This window comes from Gobio gobio, assembly GCF_949357685.1.
Source record: "Gobio gobio genome assembly, chromosome: 24".
Classification (NCBI taxonomy): Eukaryota; Metazoa; Chordata; class Actinopteri; order Cypriniformes; family Gobionidae; genus Gobio; species Gobio gobio.
Window position 1 is genome coordinate 18570447 of NC_137120.1, and position 22903 is coordinate 18593349.

The 22903-nt window shown below is 41.5% G+C and overlaps 1 protein-coding gene across 2 annotated transcripts; it reads right to left on the reverse strand.

The window, feature by feature from the left end:
• Positions 1-5310: 5310 nt before the first annotated feature.
• Positions 5311-22868, reverse strand: traf5 (Tnf receptor-associated factor 5). 2 transcript variants are annotated; one of them, XM_079808344.1, is made up of 12 exons: positions 22727-22868; positions 14748-14971; positions 14591-14648; positions 14385-14486; positions 14125-14289; positions 13964-14041; positions 11527-11601; positions 11206-11298; positions 10817-10936; positions 10275-10443; positions 5941-6502; positions 5311-5801 (listed from the first exon to the last, which is right to left on the reverse strand). In XM_079808344.1, exons 2-12 carry the CDS (start codon positions 14963-14965, stop codon positions 5699-5701), a joined length of 1743 nt encoding a protein of 580 aa, XP_079664470.1. In that variant the 5' UTR covers positions 14966-14971; positions 22727-22868; the 3' UTR covers positions 5311-5698. The 2 variants fall into 2 exon arrangements, with proteins under 2 accessions (XP_079664470.1, XP_079664471.1); XM_079808345.1 differs by lacking the exon at positions 5311-5801 and having other exon boundaries at positions 5817-6502; positions 22727-22843.
• Positions 22869-22903: the final 35 nt, after the last annotated feature.

Here is a 22903-nt window from a genome sequence, read left to right on the forward strand (position 1 = left end):
AGTGCCTCTGTCCAGGGTTTGGAGGCCTGCACTGCGGTTTCTTCCGCCCTGGTTGAGGCACCAGTGCAGCAGTCATCCAGTTCTGAGGATCTGGATGTTGTTACTATCATTACAGGAGATTTTGAAGATGTGCCACTTCACTCTCCTGCTAGCTTATGTTTTGAGTCATGCTGTGGCCAAGGTGAGCTTAGATTGGCAAGCAGAGAGACAGGAGCGTTCTCAATTAAAGAGTAAATTAGATGAACGCTTCCTGCCCGCTCAGCCTCCACGTTGGGGCATACTGTTGTTTCCCGACCTCTAATTTTCTGTCCACAAACATCAACATACAGCAGTATTGTAGGGCTGAAAAAGCATGGATATGGGGCGATGCCGAGGGTGGAGGAGACGCTCGCGAGCCATCTCTCTCCTGAATCGGCATCATCCCTAAAAGCCCTGGCATTGCCCACCAAGCCACTTAGATCTACATCTGCTTTGGTGGGCAAAGCGTACTCGGGTGCAGGTCAGGCTGCAGCATGCCTATGCCATATATACACTCACCTAAAGGATTATTAGGAACACCTGTTCAATTTCTCATTAATGCAATTATCTAATCAACCAATCACATGGCAGTTGCTTCAATGCATTTAGGGGTGTGGTCCTGGTCAAGACAATCTCTTGAACTCCAAGCTGAATGTCAGAATGGGAAAGAAAGGTGATTTAAGCAATTTTGAGCGTGGCATGGTTGTTGGTGCCAGACGGGCCGGTCTGAGTATTTCACAATCTGCTCAGTTACTGGGATTTTCACGCACAACCATTTCTAGGGTTAACAAAGATTGGTGTGAAAAGGGAAAAACATCCAGTATGCGGCAGTCCTGTGGGCGAAAATGCCTTGTTGATGCTAGAGGTCAGAGGAGAATGGGCTGACTGATTCAAGCTGATAGAAGAGCAACTTTGACTGAAATAACCACTCGTTACAACCGAGGTATGCAGCAAAGCATTTGTGAAGCCACAACACGCACAACCTTGAGGCGGATGGGCTACAACAGCAGAAGACCCCACCGGGTACCACTCATCTCCACTACAAATAGGAAAAAGAGGCTACAATTTGCACAAGCTCACCAAAATTGGACAGTTGAAGACTGGAAAAATGTTGCCTGGTCTGATGAGTCTCGATTTCTCGAGACATTCAGATGGTAGAGTCAGAATTTGGCGTAAACAGAATGAGAACATGGATCCATCATGCCTTGTTACCACTGTGCAGGCTGGTGGTGGTGGTGTAATGGTGTGGGGGATGTTTTCTTGGCACACTTTAGGCCCCTTAGTGCCAATTGGGCATTGTTTAAATGTCACGGCCTACCTGAACATTGTTTCTGACCATGTCCATCCCTTTATGACCACCATGTACCCATCCTCTGATGGCTACTTCCAGCAGGATAATTCCCCATGTCACAAAGCTCGAATCATTTCAAATTGGTTTCTTGAACATGACAATGAGTTCACTGTACTAAAATGGCCCCCACAGTCACCAGATCTCAACCCAATAGAGCATCTTTGAGATGTGGTGGAACGGGAGCTTCGTGCCCTGGATGTGTATCCCACAAATCTCCACCAACTGCAAGATGCTATCCTTTCAATATGGGCCAACATTTCTAAAGAATGCTTTCAGCACCTTGTTGAATCAATGCCACATAGAATTAAGGCAGTTCTGAAGGCGAAAGGGGGTCAAACACAGTATTAGTATGGTGTTCCTAATAATCCTTTAGGTGAGTGTATGTCAATATTGCTGGCATATCAGGCCGACCTGTTAAAAGACCTGGGGGAATGAGGAAGTGGGAGCTGATGTTATTCAAGAGCTCCGCTCTTCAGCTGATTTAGCTCTCCGTAGGAGATGGCCAGATCAGTGGGTCGTTCTATGGCAGCCCTAGTGGCCACGGAGAGGCATTTATGGTTGAATCTCACTGAGATAAAAGAGAAAGATAAAAGTTTTCTGCTGGACGCCCGCTTTCTCCTGATGACCTATTCGGTAATGCTGTCAGCACTGTCACCGATAGGTTTCAGGAGGCGAAAAAGCAATCGGCAGTGCTCCAGCAGTTCCTTCCCTGAAAACTTCAGGTCTCAGCTGGTGCTGGGCAGGAGCAGCAGAAGCCGAGTACGAGCTCCTAACACAGGGCTCAACAGAAGCAGAGCCACAGCAGGGGCGGGACGGCGCTCTCAGACGCAGCCTTCAAAGATGAAGATAGATCTGAGGACGTCATTATTCTAAGAAGGCTGTGTCGAAGTAATCCTGATGCCCTGGGTTGTCAGGATTTTGAGGGTATTACCCTCTGAAGGCAGGCGGTGTCCACCTCATTATACAGTGCCCATCTCCGTTCGGTGCCCTCAAAGGGTCGTTCCACCAACCACGCCAGAATGCCGGGGCGTGGAGGGCCCTCGCAAGTAATCACACTCTCTGAGGAGGGCTTTAGAGCAGTCAAGCCAGTTGTTCCCTGCCAGCTCCCTGCTTCAGGGCACTGCGATTGCTGATCGAAGTACACCAGAGGGTCTCGAGAGACTGTTACCCCTAGTAGATTTTTGGAGTGGGAGTAGTAGTGGGAGAATCTTCCAAATATATCTTGCTGGGTCCTGCAAATAGTAAAAAAGGGTTATGCCATTCAGTTCAGGTCTCGACCACCCTGTTTCAGCAGGGTCCTGCCCACAGTGGTGGGCCCGGAGCAGGCTCTGGTTATGACTCAAGAAGTACAGACACTTCTGCGAAAGGAGGCTATAGAAAGGGTCCCTCTTCCCAGCAGGGAGCCAGCTGGTACAGCTGGTACTTCATCGTGCCAAAGAAGGATGGAGGGTTGCGTCCAGTTTGAGATCTGCGCCATCTCAATCGTGCTGTAGCAAAGCTCAAGTTCAAGTTCAAGATGCTTACACTCAAACAGATCATGTCAAAAATCAGATCCGAGGACTGGTTTGTCACGATAGATTTAAAAGAAGCATAATTCCATATATCCATCCTTCCGCAGCACAGGACGTTCCTGAGGTTCGCTTTCGGGGGAGAAGCGTACCAATATCAATCCTTCCGCTTGGTCTAGCATTGTCACCCAGGACTTTCACGAAATTCTCAACTATATTGACAACTGGCTGATCCAAGCGCAGTCGGCACAGATGGCGGTTCAACATCGAGATATTGTTCTCACACACATGAAGAAGTTGGGTCTGAGGTTAAACGCAAAGAAAAGTGTGCTTTCTCCAGCACAGAGAACCACTTATCTGGGTGTGATTTGTAATTCGATAACTATGCAGGTGTGCCTATCTCCGCCTCGCATTGTGTCGATTCTCTCAGCAGTGAAAGGGGTGAAGCTAGACCAGTCAAACAGTTTCAGAGACTGTTAGGTCTGATGGCAGCAGCGTCCAACGTGATACCTTGTGGCCTGCCGTACATGAGACTGTTGCAGTGGTGTCCTTTTGCATGATCAAGGTCACGCAACGATGCCTTAGCACCTCGGTAATGTGGAAGGAGACTTGGTTTCTGTCCCAAGGGCCTGTGTTGGGAGCTCCTTGTAGTTGCGTCACGCTAACGACGGATACATCACTCACAGGTTGAGTGGTCGCTCGGCTCAAGGTCGTGGCAGGACTATCATCTGTCCTGGCACATAAATTGCTTGGAGATGATGGCGGTGTTTCGGGCTCTGAAGCACTTCCTTCCAGACCTCAGGGGCTATATCACATGTTAGATCGAAACGACAATAATCGGTGGTCTCGTAAATAAACCATCAGGGGGGTCTGAGATCGTGCTCACTATACAAGTTGGCTCGCCAGGTGGTGGAGCTCCTGTGGGAGAACTTTGGCAGAGCAGAGGTAGATCTGTTCGCATCATCAGAATCATCTTACTGCTGTCTGTGGTTCTCCCTAACTCATCCAGCTCCTCTGGGACTGGACGCTATCGTACAGGAGTGGCCAAGGCTGCCCCTGTATGCATTCCCCCGATTGCTCTGCTTCCTGGAGTCCTAGAGAGAGTTCGCCAGGATGGGGCCTGTCTGTTGTTAGTAGCCCCGTATTGGCCGGCCCGAATATGGTTTTCGGACATTGTATGTCTCCTTGGCGGCTCTCCGGTGGAGATTCCAATCAGGAGAGACCTGCTTTCTCAGGTGAAAGGGTCAATCCTTGTTTCCAGCGGTGTGGAAACTGTGGGCTTGGCCTCTGAGGGCGCCCAGCTCATAAGTACTGGTCTCTCAACTGAGGTTTTGGAGACCATTCTACAGTCTAGAGCTCCCTCCACGAGGAAACTTTATACCCTGAAGTGGAAACGTTTCACTTCATGATGCGGAAATCACCAGTGGGACCCATTTAACTGCCCGATGGGTGCAGTGCTGGACTTCCTGCAGGAAAGATTCTCTGCAGGGTTAGCCCCCTCCACAATACAGTAAAGGTGTATGTGGCGGCCTTCGCTGCTTACCCGCTTATTACCCGTTTCCTTTGTGGTACTTTGAGGTTAAGACCTGCAGTTCGCACTAGGGTGCCGGCCTGAGACTTGGCCATTGTGTTTCAGGGTCTTTCAGAGGCTCCTTTCGAGCCTATTGAAGAAGTTCCTGAGAAATTTCTCACACTATAAATTCTATTTTTGCTTGCTATTATGTCTCTCAAGAGAATAGGAGATAGTCAAGTTCTTCCGGTGGCACCCTCATCCTTGGAATTTGCGCCGGTATGGTTAAGGCCTTCCTTCATCCAAGGCTGGTATATATTCTTTAGGTTCCTACTAATATTTAGATGCTTATGTCCACAGAGCTGCCCTGTGGAGGAAAACTGAACAGCTGTGGAAGAGACCATTGTTGAGGGGTGCCCGGCATCTAAGCAGAGAATGAGCAAGTGGGTGGTCGAGGCCATTTCACTTGCTTATGAGGTGGCCGGTCAGCCTTCACTTTTGGCTGTACATGCACACTCTACTAGAAGTATGGTTGCTTTTAAGGCTTTATTGTCAGGAGTTTCCCTACAAGAAGTGTGTGCTGTGGCAGGGTGGTCCTCAGATGTCCAGATAGCTATTCAGATAGCTAGCTATAAATATTGTCAGCTAAACTAACTTGAAAACAAACTAACTTTAAAAACAAAATAAAAAAATAAAAAAACAAAGCTGGGGCCCGTTTCAATAAACTAGAACTCTGAGTTGACTTACCCTGCTTTCTCGGGTTTAACATACCTCCCATTCTGAAACAGAAAACCCAGAGTTTCCCTCATTTCAGGGTTAACATACTCAGAGTTTTCACTTAACCTCCTTTCTGAAACGGGCCCCTGCTGTCCCTTTTCCACAATAAACGCTGTAAATAAAGCAACCAGCAGGCATCAAGAAATAACGTTTGAAGAATCCATCTTTTCTTTATTAACTTGTGGTAAGTGGTAAGTCAGAAACAATAATTTACAGCATTGCTTTCTTCTGGCCACAAAAGAAGGGGGGAAGCAAGTAAAAAAATAAATTCAACCTATCTATTTTCTAAAAGCGCGTTATTGAGTTCGCCAGGTGTGTGTCATCCAATCTGCACCAATCACTATGACAAGACAAGCTCCCTTAAGCAAGCGCCAACTGACCCACACTGCAGAAACGGATCTTGGCTGGGAATAACCAGTGCCAGTTGGGCCTTTTAGTACCACTTGACACTCTTCTCATGCGCAAAATTTTGTCCATGCACATGCACACTGATATTTTCATAAATATGGCACATATGAGCAGTACATTCAACCTTCAGTTGATTTGAACGGATTCAGACTGATTCAAATCTGTGCATGTAAACATAACCAGTGTTACTACAACAAATGTCTTCATCTGAATATATAGTGCAGGGTTCCTCAAATCCGGTCCTGGAGGGCCACTGCTCCAACTCTAATCAAAGACACAGGTTGATCAGGGTTTGAGCTAAACTCTGCAGGGCAGGATTTGAGGAACCCTGCTATAGAGACTCCAGGACACTGTTTTGGGAGTGCTACAAGTCCTCTAATCCAGTTGTGTCTACCTTTACTTTAATGAACAGTGTGTCGTCTCTCACATAAATGGCATTCCGAGGGACATCCAAATCATTGTGGGATATGAAGCATGGGAATCCTGTGGCCACATTAGCATCAGATGTCGGCCGACGAAAGCTATCGCTGCTGATATCAGGGGTGAAAGTGCAGCTCAAGTGGTTCCTAGAGCCACTTTGATCCAGCAATGTTAAAGTTACCTTCTGTCGGAACGGCCATGGTAAGAGGGAGTCGAAGTCTCCGCGCATTATTGTAACATAGAGCGACATGTGGGTGCCTCTCCCTGAGTTGTCCCCACCAAGGTAAGTCCGCAGACTAAGCTTGTAGCCGCTACGACTGGTGTAAAAAGGAGTTGAGTTGAGGGGGGTGCCGGCTTCTTTTCGGTGCCAGTAGTCACGCACTTTCCAGATGAGCTTCCCATCATAGGAGGTGGATTCAAGTTGGCGGAAACGCTGCTCATTACACTGCAGCTGTTCCACATGGATGTCTAACAAACGTGTATGACGTTGACACGTCTGCTCTAACGCACCTGAGGGACACAAACACATACAGAGCTACTGTTACAGTTCTATAAAGAGGATGCATTTGAATATTATTGTATGTATGAATATGACAGCTGTCATTGAGCGTCTGGCTGTCTAGTTTTTGTGGTTTGTTCTGCACTGTCAGACCTAGTTGGAAACCTGATAATGGCCGATTGAGATCACTCTGATTAGCTGTTCGGCCAGCCAGTGGATTAAGTTGCGAAAGAAAGTAAATGTTGTCATGAGGGCACACAGATTTTTCATCTTCATATCATCTGTGATTATTTTCAACCAATCAGTCTGTGGTGAGCGAGATTGGTGTGAAAATAGTTTGTATATCCATAGGGGGGATCTGGGAAGGGTTGTAACACGGGGTTAGATGTAACACTAAGTTTGACAGTGCAGAAAAGAGCTGTGGTAACGTCATCAATATCATACACTCCCATCTTCTTTTTGAGCTCACAGGAGAAATTGCATGAGACTGAGCAAATTTGTTGTTTTTATGACCAAAAACTGATTTTCAGGTAAGAAAGTAAAATTTTTCATCAAGATTATATTTTGCCTAGCAATCATTGAATTGTAGGTACAATTATTTAACTTGCATGACCTGAAGTAGCTATTTCTCTAGTTTATTTTGATGCTTTGTATTTATGCTAACTTCAAACCCACATGCTAAAACAGTTATCTAAGTTATGGCTGTTTGGGGTGGGGATAGTTGTAACAGTTTATTAAAAATGTTAAAACCAACCCCTATGATGATTCCATTGAGTCCAGTTATCAATTACATCGTCTGTTGAGGCGAAGTCACGTGAGATTTTTGTTGCATAATCGAGGGATTTATTCAGTAAATGTGTTTCCATCATGGTTTATGCGCATGGATAAAAATTATCTGCATCTATTGAACTGACAAGTTTTTTGTGCACATTATTTGAATGTATGCACATCTTGATGTTTCTATCCAGCGTTTTTTATGCAATCTTTCAAAATTCCCATAAAAATAGGTGGATCTTGGAAACATAGCTAGAACCCGTATGTGACAGGAATACAGTACACTTACACACACACAAACACGCAGCAATAGTTTTGCACTACATTTAAAAAATACAATATATTTTTTTGTAAGTTTAAATATTTCACGTTGTTCAAAACTGTTTTTTCGTTGTTCTTCAATTATGTTTATGCAAAAATTGGATAGTGTGGGTGTTATTTCAGCAAATGACCTCTCTGTGTTATCTATCCCCAGCTAGTGTTACAACTCACCCCAGTAGTGGGGTAGATTTTAACAACGGAACTCTTTATATTTGCATTACATTAACTACATAATCTGTGATTGTGTAGTACATGTCCAAGTGAGTTATCTTTGTAGCAGACAAATGTGACTAGCATGTAGCAAAATGTGAGACATCTAGAACAAACAACCACTGAGATACTGATGCTCAAACAAAAAGTGTTACAACCATCCCTGGTATCACCCTACTAGTGCTGCGTTCCACTCCACTTTTAGACACTCACTAGTGAACTTCCCTAAGCACTTCCCCACGGGGGAATCCTTACCGCCATTTTGATGTGCGTTCCACTTCGTGAAGTGGACGAGGGAAGTTTATATGGACAGACCCTCGCTCCCTCGATTACATATTCATATGTACACTTCAGGCAGCTTCATATACCACAATGCAACACAAATGTGATGTCACCGCATTTCGCGTTTAATTTACCCCACCACAAATAACTCTATGATATTTTAATTATTATTAAAAACATTTAAAACAACCCAAACACACCTATATACATATAGAATGCTGCATTAAACAATTTCGTAAAGGAAAAAAAAAAAAAAATCAACTCCATAGAGGATTCCAAGTGATCAAGGGCTTAGGATGTTCCAGTTCAGTCCATTGCAAAAAGGTTATGCCAGTAGTGGGCACTCATACAATGTAAGCAATGACGCACATCCGAGTGAACGAGACGGAGGGAAGTTAGCAAGTGAAGGGCATAATAAAAACTAACTGGAACGCAGCATAGCTCTTCCAGTTTCCCTGATTTGGAGAGTTATTTCCTCTTACACAGGTTTAGAATATGCATGCTAGTTGGATATTGTATGTTATTTTTTGCTGGGTTCAAGCGCTAACTTTTGGTTCAGATGCAGGTGACATGAGTCAGCTATCAACACCACTAGATCTGTGATGTTGGTTTGGTGTGTCAGGGCCGCACCAAATGTTATTATTTTCACTGAACACAAAAGTAGAAATTTCTAACAATGTTCTCACTTCTCTTTTCCACAGGTCATGTCAAGATGGATGTCCTCCATAAAGGATGTTAGAATTCAAACACTTCGACTGGTCTTGTGACAAAATGACATCAGTGACATCAACATCAAACCTGGCTTGATGCATCAACATGCTATTTTGAATCAGACAGGCAAGAAGAAGATTTCAGAGCTTTGAGGGGAAGATTTTCAGGCTAATATTTTTGACAGTTATCATACAGCTTTAAAAAATTTAGTTACAAGTTCTGGACTACTTTTATAGTGCTTTCTGTACTTTTTTTGTGTTTGACAGACATGGTCACAATTACCTATCATGGTATGGAAACTGACTTTGTGCTTTAAATAACTACTTACCTTTAACCAGGAGTGTCCAATCCTGGTCCTGGAGGGCCACTTTCTTGCAGAATTTAACTCCAACCTGTTCCAACAGACGTACCAGGAAGTTTCTAGTACTCTTGAACTCCTTGATTAGCTTGGTTTAATTAGGGTTGGAGCTAAACTTTGCAGTAAGGAGAACTCAAGGAACAGAATTGGACACCTGTAAAAGTTCTTGCATTACTGTGACAACAACAAACCTCAAAAGGGCAAACATAGTACCCTTCAAATGTCTAAACCAGTAAAATCTACATGAGCTTACCTTAGGCCTAAAGGTAAAACTGGCTATAGAGGATAATTTGTGCTTCCAACCTGCAGAATTTATCTCCAACCCTAATCAAACAAGTGTTCAGTATTACTTGAAAACAAAAGCCAGGTGAGTTTGAACTAAGGTCTGCAGGAAAAGGTAGCTCTCTGGGAGTAGGGTTGGCCACACCTGGTTTACTTTAATGTCCACTATATCTCCCCTTGCAACAAGGCTGAAAACGCAACACGTATTTATACACCCATCCATTTTCCAAATTGCTTGGCCTATATGTAGAGTCATGGAGTTGTTGGAGCCTGTTCTAGCATGTCAAGTCAAGTCAACTTTATTTATATAGCGCTTTTACAATGCAGATTGTTTCAAAGCAGCTTCACAGTGTTAAACAGGAAAATAATGCAACAGCATTACAGGGGTTATTCACCCCTATGGGCAATTTAGAGTCTACAATTCACCTGTCCAGCATGTCTTGGGATTGTGAGGGAAACTGGAGGAAACACACAGGGAGAAATGCAAACTCCATGCAGAATGGCTTCCCAGCTCAGCTTGTTTATTGCTGTCTCAGAATTCTGGCCAGTTGATAATACCAAGAATATCAAAATCAACAGTGGCAGATCCTTTTCTCCCTGAGGTAGATCCTTTTTCCTGTTCAAGTACCCAACCTTTGAAACAGCCTTGGAGCCAGACACAGTCTCTTAGTCAAGTCCCATCTCTTTAACCCACCATGAAGATCATGCGTTTTGAACACAACAATGTGAAACTGAACTTGTGCATTCACAAACATAGAAGAGTGTGTTTCGAGTTTCACCCATTTTATTCAATGGCTCAACAACATTCAGAACAACATTCTTGTGGCCAATCAGACTTGACTTACCCAGATGCTCCCTGAGGCTTTCTGTGACGGCCACCTGCTGTCTGAGAGAGTCCAGTGATGCCCGAAGGCTCGGGAGCTCCTCGCTCAATTCAGACCCCAGAACCCCCCGCAAATCCCGCAGTTCACGCTGCACACTGCAGATCCGCTCTCTCTGCTCCTCTACAGACCTCTGACACATAAACACAAATCATACAGCAAACTCTGAACATATACCAAAATAGCTTCCTTCATAAGTATGCATGTGAATTTAAATACTAGTCAAGCTTTTAATCATCACTATGACTACATACAGTAAATACTTGCAATAATGAATTAATGTATAATGAATGGTGATTACTTGATTCTCTAAATAAGAATCGTAAATAAATAAAAATAGAAATGTACACTTTTACACAAAATTATTGTTCAGAAACAGGTCAACTTGGGGGGCGGGGTTGGAGAACTGTTCCTTTAACATGCCATTGAATTTTATGGATTTTAAAATTACAGGACAATCAGCTGTTTTGTACTTAGTAGCCTGACTGAACACAGGGCTTCTTTACCTGTAAGGTAGTAAGTGTGCTATCACAAAAGGTCACATCCCTGTCCAGACTGCTGACCACAAGACTTTTGTCCTTCAGCGCCCCCTGTTGGACTATCATATCCTGCTGCAACTGTTCCACCTACAACCAGAACCATTTTAATATTGAACATTTGTAATTAAGCAATAAGCTACAAGAGATAAACATGAAGTCATTCTCTGCATTCTCAATGTTTTTCAGCATCTCTTAAGTAATGAAATTATAAAGGAAACACATTTTCATTAACTCATTTTATTTAGTATGTATTCACTATTTAGCATCCCTGATTTTTTTTATTTTTATAATAACATTTGATGGGATGTACTTAGATGTATTGTTTTTGTACTCTGGTATTGTATTTTGCATCATACCTGTTTCTCAAGTTTGGTGTTACTTTCCAGGACAAGCCGAGCATGGGAACTGAACTCTGTGTTTTCATGAACTTGCACTTTCCCTCTTTTATCCTGGAGGAAAGACAGAGTTCATAGGCTAAGATCTCTAAAGGCTATGCATTTAACATCCAGGACTGTATTTCCCAGAAGCATTGTAAGCCAAAGTAGATCGTAGAACCATTGCCACCAATGGTCTCTGCAATCAACTTGGCTCAACATGCTTTTGAGAAGCCCAGTTAAATAGGACTGATAAAAAGACACTTTCACTTGGTTCAGTGTTGAATTTGAATGTTTTCTTACTCTAACTGTGCAGCCATAGTTTTTATAAATGCAGTCTGTCTCCACTTCAGGACACTCATCAGCATGTGCTTGCAGCTGCAATGGGATCAAAAAGCAGCAATGAGCAAATTAAAATATCTTTAGTTTGATAATCAGATTTTTACAGAGCCCCTAAATGAAAATGATGGTGATGAAATGGTGATGAAAAAATATGCGTTTTTTGGGGAACGCAATGGTTTGGTGAGTGAATGCAAAGGTTCTTTGGGGAACACAATGGTTTGGTAAGCGAACACAAAGGTTCTCGGGGGAACACAATGATTTGGTGAGCGAATGCAAAGGTTCTTAGGAGAATGCAATGATTTGGTAAGCGAGCGAACGCAAAAGTTCTCGAAGGGAACGCAATGGTTTGGTGAGCGAATGCAAAGTTTCTCAGGGGAACGCAATGGTTTGGTAACCAAATGCAATGGTTTGACGAGTGAATGCAAAGGTTCTCTGGGGAACGCAATGATTTTGATGAGTGAATGCAAAGGTTCTCGGGGGAATGCAAAGGTTTGGCGAGCGAATACAAAGGTTCTCGGGGGAACGCAATGGTTTGGTGAACCAACGCAAAGGATCTCGGGGGAACACAATGATTTGGTGAGTGAATGCAAAGGATCTCGGGGGAACACAATGATTTGGTGAGTGAATGCAAAGGATCTCGGGGGAACACAATGGTTTGGTGAGTGAACGCAAAGGTTCTTGGGGGAATGCAATAGTTTGGCGAGCGAACGCAAAAGTTCTTGAGGGAACACAATGGTTTGGTGAGCGAATACAAAGGTTCTCGGGGGAACACAATGGTTTGGCAAGTGAATGCAAAGGTTCTCTGGGAACACAGAGGTTTGGCGAGCGAATGCAAAGCTTCTCGGGGGAACGCCATGGTTTGGCGAATGAACGTAAAGGTTCTTGGGGGAACACAATGGTTTGGTGAACCAACGCAAAGGTTCTAAGGGGAACGCAATGATTTGGTGAGTCAATGCAAAGCTTCTCGGGGGAACGCCATGGTTTGGCGAATGAACGTAAAGGTTCTTGGGGGAACACAATGGTTTGGTGAACCAACGCAAAGGTTCTAAGGGGAACGCAATGATTTGGTGAGTGAATGGAAAGGATCTCAGGGGAACACAATGGTTTTGGTAAGTGAACGCAAAGGTACTTGGGGGAATGCAATGGTTTGGTAAGCGAATGCAAAGGTTTGGCGAGCGAACGCAAAAGTTCTCGAGGGAACACAATGATTTGGTGAGCAAATACAAAGGTTCTCTTGGGAACACAAAGGTTTGGCAAGTGAATGCAAAGGTTCTCGGGGAAACACAGAGGTTTGGCGAGCGAATGCAAAGCTTCTGAGGGGAACGCAATGGTTTGGCGAACGAATGTAAAGGTTCTCGGGGGAACGCCATGGTTTGGCAAATGAATGTAAAGGTTCTTGGGGGAACACAATGGTTTGGTGAACCAACGCAAAGGTTTTAAGGGGAACGCAATGATTTGGTGAGTGAATGGAAAGGATCTCGGGGGAACACAATGGTTTGGTGAGTGAGCGCAAAGGTCCTTCGGGGAATGCAATGGTTTGGTAAGCGAATGCAAAGGTTTGGCGAGCGAACGCAAAAGTTTTCGAGGGAACACAATGGTTTGGTGAGCGAATACAAAGGTTCTCGGGGGAACACAATGGTCTGGCAAGTGAATGCAAAGGTTCTCAGGGGAACGCAATGATTTGGCGAGTGAATGCAAAGGTTCTCTGGGAACACAGAGGTTTGGCGAGCGAATGCAAAGCTTCTCGGGGGAACGCAATGGTTTGGCAAACATATGCAAAGGTTCTTGGGGAAACACCATGGTTTGGTGAATGAACGCAAAGGTTATCGGGGGAACACAATGGTTTGGTGAGTGAATGCAAAGGTTCTTGGGGGAATGCAATGGTTTGGCGAGCAAAGGTTCTTGGGGGAAATGTGATAGTTTTGCAAGAGTACAAAAAAGCATTGAAATAAAATAAAACTGTAGGTTATTTTATTTGAATGCTTTTACATTTACTTGCAAAACGTTCGCATTCCTCCAAGAAACTATTTGTTAGAATGTAAAACCTTTTAGTTCCCCCGAGAAACTTTGCATTTACTAGCAAAACATTTATGAAAGAACAAGAGAGAACACACCGTTTTGGGGTTTTTTTTTTGGAAAAAATGCAATACTTTTGCAAGCGAAATATATGTTTTCTACCTTTTAAAAGCCACTGAGCCCCTAAGGGGACATGTTGATGGAAAAAATATGAGATCACTGTGTTCCCTTAGAGGCTCAGTATTAATCTAAAAAAAGAGTAATAAAAAAATATTTGCTAAAAGACAAGAAAAATGGGCACTAGGTGCACATTAACTACAATTATAACAGCTTTCTAAGAGTGGAGCTCTCCTGGAGTTAAGTATCTGACTGTGTATCACACCTTGTGTCTTTTGATCATCTGCAGACACTTGTTGGAACAGGGGACTTCAACTTCTGGACATGAAGTCTTCTGATGGGCCTGGCATAGTTTAGAGGCAAGATTAGAAACAAACACACCAAAGATGACTGTATCCACTACTTAGACACGGAAACCTTTTTTACCAGCAGTTGAGACACGGGAAAAGACTGCCTGCAGTGCTGGCAGGATTCCAGGCGGAAGGAACAGACATTCCTCTGATGGTCCATTAGGTTTTTGCGTAACACAGTGTCGTTGCACCCTGAGTTGGAACATCTAATACACTCATACTGGCAAGCTTTCAGATGATCCTGAGAAAGAAAGGTAGTACTGATATTACTCAGCTCTGAAACAGACTGCTAGGATAGTTTTCAATCATCAATTTACAGCATATTACGCCCTTTACCTGCAGGTTACATAAAGTAGCCCTGTGCTTACAGTCTGGGGCGTTAGTGCAGTAGACCTCTAAGTTCAGCAGTTCCCTTTTACAGCAGTTGTCTTGAAAAACCTGCAAGCAATGGAATTGCTATTGAGTAGAATATAATGGAAAATTAAGCTACACTCGTGATAACTGCAGATAAATACATATTTAAAAATGTTATATAATCTCACCTCCTCAGGTCTGATAGGACTTTTGTCTAAAGGACATTTCGAACTTCCCCCATTTTCACTGAAAAGAAGAAAGTTTACACATTGACAAATCATTTTAGATGCTGAAAGTCATGTTGCTGATATTGTTTAATTAATTTGACTAATGATTTTTTCTTACATGTACGCCTTAACACACTGAGCACAGAAAATGTGCCCACAGCCGGTCTGGTGAGGGTTCAGGACGATCCCACCACAGGACGGGCAAACAAACTGTTGCTCCAACCTCAACACAAAGCGCAGAGTACGATTGGTCAGAACAGATTCCAGCTCCCATGACCTCATGGGCTCAGAGTTCTGTCGCGAGAACCCAGGAAGCTTGTTCTCCTCTGTGGCCATGGAAACCTGGTAACATTACCAAAAGGTAAAAGTAGATAGTTTGACACAGCAGAAGATATGTAAATAATTTATAAGAAAACAGCATTGTTAAATTCTGTTTTATGTATCTTTTGTTTTTAGCATCTCTGAAGCTGATCTTTATATCAAAGTAATATATGTAAGGAATAATCCATATAGCTAGCTGAGCATTTTAATGCACGATGTGGAGGCAAAGAGCGGACGATGTCTGAATGTATGTACAGTTTGTTTAACATTGTCAATAATTTTCTTGTCTATAAAAAAGGTATTCATATTTATATTTATTGATTGATTGATTTATTATTATTTTGTTTATGCATTATATAATCACTATCTTCTTCATTGCTCATGTAATGGCCAGTGCTTTGGTAATACTGTACAGGTCATTTGAAGCTTATTTGAATTGAATAGAGAGAGAGAGAGAGATTCATACCTGCGTCTGTTCAGCGTCTCTCTCTATTAACAACAAAGCTGTGAGTTTAATTACTTCAAAACCAGCTCAGTAACTCCTTTGTTGCATAGAAATATATTGTAGCGATTCAGTAGCAAATCTATTTTATTAATAAAATTCGCGGTGCAGGGGGCAGCATTGACAAGTTTCTGTGCACCTGAACGTTTCTACGTGCACAGCACGATCTCCATTCTCTGTGAGCGGGTACAGTTGTGGTCAGAATTATTGGCCCCCTTGGTAAATATGAACAAGGAAGCCTGTAAAAATAAATCTGTATTGTTAATCTTTTTGATCTTTTATTCCAAAAAAATCAAAAAAATCTAACCTTTCATTGAAGTAAAAAATTGAAAATGTGGGGAAAATCTCTTTATGAAATAAAGGTTTTTCTCCAAAACACATTGGACATAATTATTGGCACCCTTTTATTAAATACTTTTGCAACCTCCTTGAGCCAAGATAACAGCTCTGAGTCTTCTTCTATAATGCCTGATGAGTTTGGAGATCAGAGATTCTGTCAGGTCCACTAAAGTCAAAAAACACAATAGACAAACATTTAGTAAAATGTTTTAATTGCATATTTTGCTAAGATTTAGATTTGGCGGTATGGCTCTGATCTAAATTCCCCATCCTTTCATGAGCTCCATGAAAAGCCAAGACAGGGAACAGCAGCAGATTCTGGGGACGACCTCCCATTTAACTGGGAGGGCAGAGCAAATCCCCCATTTAGAACAGAGCATGCATCAATGACAATAGAATGACATGATTAAGATAAGCAATTTAAGGAGGAGCTGGGGAGGAGGTGGGTTGCAAAGCAGCATGCAGCAGAAGCGTCCAAGCAGGCAGATTGAAGTGAAGCTATGCTTAAGTAAGGCGCCCTGTTTGAGAGAAGCCAATTGAGAGCATAGGATCAGCTGAATCGGATCAGCTGAAAGAGGGGCGGAGTTAGAATTTCCCAATCAGCTGATAGCGGAGCTTGACTACGTGGCCTGCCAGAACTAACGCTGGCGCTTGATTCATTCCTCCATACAGAATCTCTCCAGATCCTTCGGATTCCCAGCTCTTCTCTTCAGTTCATCACTCATTCTCTATAGGGTTCAGGTCAGGGGACTGGGACAGCCATGGCAGAAGCTTCATTTTGTGCTCAGACACATTGTTGTGTTGATTTTGATGTTTGTTTTGGATTGTTGTCCTGATGAAAGATCCACCACGTTCCATTATAAGATTTCTAGCAGAGCCGTAAGGTTTTGATTTTTTATCTGTTGGTATTTGCTAGAATCCATGATACCATGTGTCTGAACAAGATGTCCAGGACCTCCAGCAAAAAAATAGGCCCACAACATTAAAGATCCAGCTGTATTTTTAACCGTGGGCATGGGTACTTTTTATCCCGGTGTGACCCAAACCCATCTGGTGTGTTTGCTGCCAAAAAACTATATTTTTGTGTTATCTGATGAACACAGAACCAGGTCCCGTCTGAAGTTCCAGTGGTGTCTGAACTGAATATGCTGGAGTTTGTTTCTGGATGAGCGAAGAGGATTTTTCTTGAAACCCTCCCAAACAACATGTGATGATGTAGGGGTTGTTTGATAATGTTTTTTTGTCTTTCTGACCCCAAGACTCAACTAATCTCTGTGATCTAAGAGAGTCTTTGTCCACTCAAACTCTCCTCCTCTCCGTGCATTAAGGCGATCTTCCAGGCAGATTTGTAACATATTTAGTTGAGTGGAACTTCTTAATTATTGCCCTGATGGTGGAAATGGGAAGCTCAACAATCTTTTGCTGCACATCAAAACTATATTCTATGGTTTTACTCATTGTGATGATTTAGCGAATTCAGCCTTTATGTTTCCTCATATTTATACTCCTGTGGAACAAGACGTCATAGCTAGACATTTTTATGTTCCTATTCATCCTGGTGTGCTAAAACTTAAAATTAATGGGAATATACTTCAGAGATATTTTACTCATACAAAAACTAGGGATGCCAATAATTATGTCCAACATGTTTTGGAGAAAAGCATTTATTTCATAATGTGATTTCCCCTCACTTTCAATTATTTTACTTCAATGAAAGGTTAGAATTTTACATTTACATTTACATTTATGCATTTGGCTCTTATTACAGGGACAATCTCCCTGGAGCAACATGGAGTAAAGTGCCTTGCTCAAAGACACACTGGTGGTGACCGCTGGGATTGAACCTTCTGCATATCAGTTCCATGGTTTAACCCACTGGACCACCATCTCACTCAGAATGTTATGATTTTTTTTAATGAAAAATCAAAAGGATTTATTATTACAGCCATCTTTGATAATATTTACCAAGGGGGCCAAAAATTCTGACCACAACTGTGTGTGTGTGTGTGTGTGTGTGTGTGTGTGTGTGTGTGTGTGTGTGTGTGTGTGTGTGTGTGTGTGTGTGTGTGTGTGTGTGTGTGTGTGTGCGTGTGCGTGTGTGTGTGTGTGTGTACTTCAATGAAAACAGCGGATAAATATAGAACAGTGATTAAACTGACTTGGAACTACCTGTGCATTAAACACTTTTATTGCACACATTCCAGCCAATCAGAATCGAGTATTCAGACATGGTTTAAATATATTTTCACATTCACAATTTAAAACATTTCTCGCTATTACAAGGATACAAATCTAACTTGGTACCAGAAAGTCCGAAAAAAAGTTGTCAATGCGATGGTTATAATATTTAATATAATCATAAATTAATACTATTTTGTTTTTAAAGATTTCTGTCAATACGGTGGTTATAATATTATTTTATATAATAATAAATTAATACTATATTACAATAATTGTTTTATTTGAAAATTTACTTGAAAATAAACAGTTATTAGCACTAAAATGACAGAAATGTCACAATTAAGTTAACAAGGGATGTTCTAATCTAAGACTTGTAAAATGAAAAACTTATTTAACAAAATGTATTTCTTCATTGTTCCCTTTCTCTAATCAAAACAATTCAAACCAAACATGTTTTCTTGGACTTGTTTTAATTGCTAATTAATTGCAATCAGTTTAGAAACTTCTTACTCGTCCTCGATCTCACTTTCCATCCTGCTAGTCTTTTGCAACATCACTTGAACTAAAGCTGGTTCCTTTTCCTGTTTAGCTCTTACAGCAATGGATTTGATTATTTTTATGAGGTTTTGTTATAATAGTTTGTCACAGTCACAAACATTCTCGTTTGATAAAAAGACAAAAATTGTCACTATCAATCCCTCGCTGAGCAATCTGTTTTAACTTTTTATTTCCATCCTGTTAACTGTCTTCCCATTTACGTAAGCAATTAATTTATAATTAAAAGATGGATGTGTCTGACAATTAGATTTTAGATCAAATAAATCATGTGTCAGTGAATGTGCACTACGCAATCCAAAATTAAATGTTTTTAATCCCTTAACTGTCACCCCCCTTTTTGAGAATAGACTGTCCAAACTTTAATTGTGTATAATTCAAGAAAGCTTTGGAATATTTAATATACTTGAAAAAATGTATGTATGAAAAAGGTATGGAAGTTTAATTTAAATCGAATGTACTGTACTAAATATATTTAATTTTATACAAAATACATATTTTACAAAATAGTTTTTAGTCTAAAATTAGTAAAGCAAAGCCATATGTCTAACCAAGTTGTGTTCCAAATTTGAAGTTAAGTTACAAGTACCTTTTTTATTTTTATATTTAGTGGCGGAAACAAGTTTCCATGAAACAATGCATTAAGAGCAAAAAAAGGGGGGTGAAAACTTTTGAACAGGATGTGTAAATATTTCTTATTTTGTTTATCATAAGATCATATTGACTTATTTAGTACTGCCCTTCAGAAGCTAATAACATCCTTCCCAGAAGACAAAATTAGTACAATTTACCCTGTACATCCAATTCCAAGCCCAGATCTTAATGCATCGTGTTGCCTTCTTGAGCATTTTTTCTTTTTTCTAAGATTTTTTTGCTTCAAGAAATATTGTAGGAAAACTGATGTTGTTTAAAATAATATGCAGAGGAAAACCAAGTCCTATGTTTGATGGTCCCTTTCTAATACATAGCTTATTAGTATTCCACAGTATTCTAAAGTATTTAGATTAAAGGTGCAGTGTGTATATTTTAGCTACATCTAGTGGTGAGGTTGTGAATTGCAACCACCTACCGCCCACCCCTCCCTTTCAGAGCACTTAGAGAAGCTACGGGGGCTGACAGGACAAAGATGTCGTCGTCTGAGCATTTAGCTAGTGCTCTGTAGAGCAGTTTGTCCATTTAGGGCAACTGTAGAAACATGGCGGCGCAAAATGGCGACTTCACTGTAAGGGGACCCGTGGTAGATAGAAATGGCTCATTCTAAGGTAATAAAAACTAGGGCTGTCAATCAATTAAAATATTTAATCGCAATGAATCGCATGATTGTCATGAGTTAACTCGTGATTAATCGCAACTTAAACATTTTATCCGTTCTAAATGTACCTTAAAGCTACACTGTGTGATATCTCCCCCCATCTAGCGGTGAAAAGGTATATGACTATTCAGTGAATATTAGTTTCTGTTCATCTCAATTCCGATTTCGTTTTAACTCCTACGGTAGCCGATTTAGTCCAAGATTAACATGGCTTCCAGCTCGACCTCGTCCACATTCGACACGGTGCCATCGAGTGTTAAAACGCGAAAGGCGAAGCTTGAATTTACAGGTATGTCCCTCTTTGGCTAATGTACTTTCAAGATGGAGGGGCAACATGGCGACCCGCATTCGAACCCCTTACCCGTATGTATTTTAAATGGCATATTATAAACTTACGAGAATACTTTATTACTTGAAAGAAGTAAATATACATTAATGAGCACATATATTTTTGAGCACATTTAAGTTTTTAATACTCTAATCAACATTGTTATGGAGAAATAGGCATGCTTTATGCAAATGTATGTTTATTATTAGTGAAACCATACTCAGAGCATGAAGACTAGACATGTATCAAAGGTCATAGATGTTTTTCAAAGAACTTGTTCATGTCTCTTAAGCCTAAGCTTAAAAATTCGGAATAAGCAGTGATTTCTCTCATTTTAAGAATATAAATAAAGGGCGTTTTTACACTGGCAGTTTAGTTAAAGGTCCTGTTCTTCGTGATCCCATTTTTCAAACTTTAGTTAGTGTGTAATGTTGCTGTTAGAGCATTTATAATACCTGTAAAATTATAAAGCTCAAAGTTCAATGCCAAGCGAGATATTTTATTTAACAGAAGTTCCCTTTCAAAGCCTACAGCGAACGGCTGGTTAGGACTACATCCTGGTATTTCCTGCTTTAATTACGTCAGTAGAGCAGTATGTCGACTAACCGCCCACAAGAACACGCGAAAAAGGGGGCGTGGTCTTGTTGCTCCCGCGTGGAGAATAGGAAGTGTTGCGTTCGTATAGTTTGTTTGTTGCCATGTCGTCGAGACGCTGTTATTTTCATCCCGGAGTCAAGTCACCTTTGTTTGGCTTTCCCAGGGACGCTGTACTTAGAGATCATTGAGCGCATGCATCCCCGTTATGGTAAGAGGCGTGACCTTTCCGGTAACGTGCGCTCTGCGTGCCCTAAGCTGCTGTCGAATCACAACACGGGGAACCGCTGGCACAATCAGAACTCGTTACGTATTTCTGAAGGAGGGACTTCATAGAACAGGGAAATCTTTCAAGCCGTTTTGAGGACAGTGAAAACAGCAGTATACAGATAAGTAAATTGTGTGAAAAATACTGTGTTTTTTTACACGCGAAACATGAACACATGTTATATTGCACACTGTAAACACAATCAAAGCTTCAAAAAAACACGAAAAACGGGACCTTTAAGAACGGCGCACAGTTCCTATGAAAAATTGGAAATGTGAAAGCTGTCATGCGGATCTGGGAGCGCACCAGAGACTACCTGGAGGTGCTCTGAGTTCGGTTGCACTCGAACTGTGCCGCGATTTGTTTTAGCCGATTGTAATGTATAGTTTAATAAAACACATAAGTGGTGATGGTGTTAATGATTTACCTCGGATATGATGTTTTCTATCATGCCCTGTGGATGTTTGTGATTATGTAAGACACATGCAAATGCACCAGGGTTCAATAGAATCAAGTTGGCTAGCGCTGCGGGGGAAACCGAGAACTATCGTGTAAAAACGCCCTTTTCTTTTATTTCGACCTGGAGTCTAATAAAAGTTAAACAGAAAAAAATGGTAGCTTATGTAGGCTATAGCATCACTTGTTTCAGAATAGTAATGTTAATGTTAGCCCTTTTCTTTCCCCATTTCTGTTTGCTGCTGCATCCTTTACATCTATAGCTTCTTTCGATTTCTCCAACAACGGGCTAGGCCATGGATCAAACAGAAAATGTGCACTGCATTAATCGCGCGTTGATAAAATGAGTGCCATTAAAATGAATTAGCGTTAACGCCTTATTAACACGTTATTTTTGACAGCCCTAATAAAAACAATACCGGTTAATTACGTAAGGTCTTTATACACCACTGTAGGCTAAACATAGTTATGTATATTATATTACATTTCTGTCGATAGATCCTCATAAATATTACACACTGCACCTTTTAGTTACAAAACTTGTGTAATCTAACGAAATACATTAAAAATTACTACATTACAAATAAAGCATGTATTTTGTAATCTGTAGTGAAATAAAAGTTAAAAGTAACCTTCCCAACCCTGTACAGAGGTAGGTAACAGGATTGACCGTTTAATTTGACTTTTACTTTTCTCAGGTTGCAACTTCAGTGTAGGGGTCAAATATCCGAACTTCGAACTTTTCGCTATTTACTAATATCTTACTATTCACATCACCCCCACGTCAAACCATAAGAGAACTGATAAAATATATATATAAATGCAGTGTTCACTTCTTCAAAGGATGCGTTATTGTGACCAAGTTTTTTTTGAGCGTTCATTATTTTCAAAGCGGGGAATTATGGTTTCAGAAATTACAAATTAATCTGGGTTTACAACGAGCAACGAGCACGCACAATACGATCTGTTCCTGTGTGTGAGAGAGTGCAAAACATATGGGGAATCCCCAGTGCAAGAACATGACACTATGAATATAAACTGAAGTAAAGCATTTGGTATATCACATGCCCTCATAAAGCGAGTACATTCACGAGTCTGAGTCAGACTACGGCATGGTTATCGTGTAAACGCAGCCAACAACTCATTTAGCCATGTATGAAACATTCAAACATTTACTTTCGCTTTACACTATCAGCAATATTATTCGTAATGTTTATTTTAAAACGCATGGGGCTACATACCTGGGGGTTGACGGCTTTAATAGCTCATTTTGACTAATGTGGTTGCGCGTTCAGTGGATATAATCCCGAGTAATATTATTTGACAGTTGCCCTGCTCAACGCTCAATTATGTCGGGCGCGCTGCCACACGATTAAAATGAACGGAAAATGGAACAGCCAATCATACTACGACGAAGG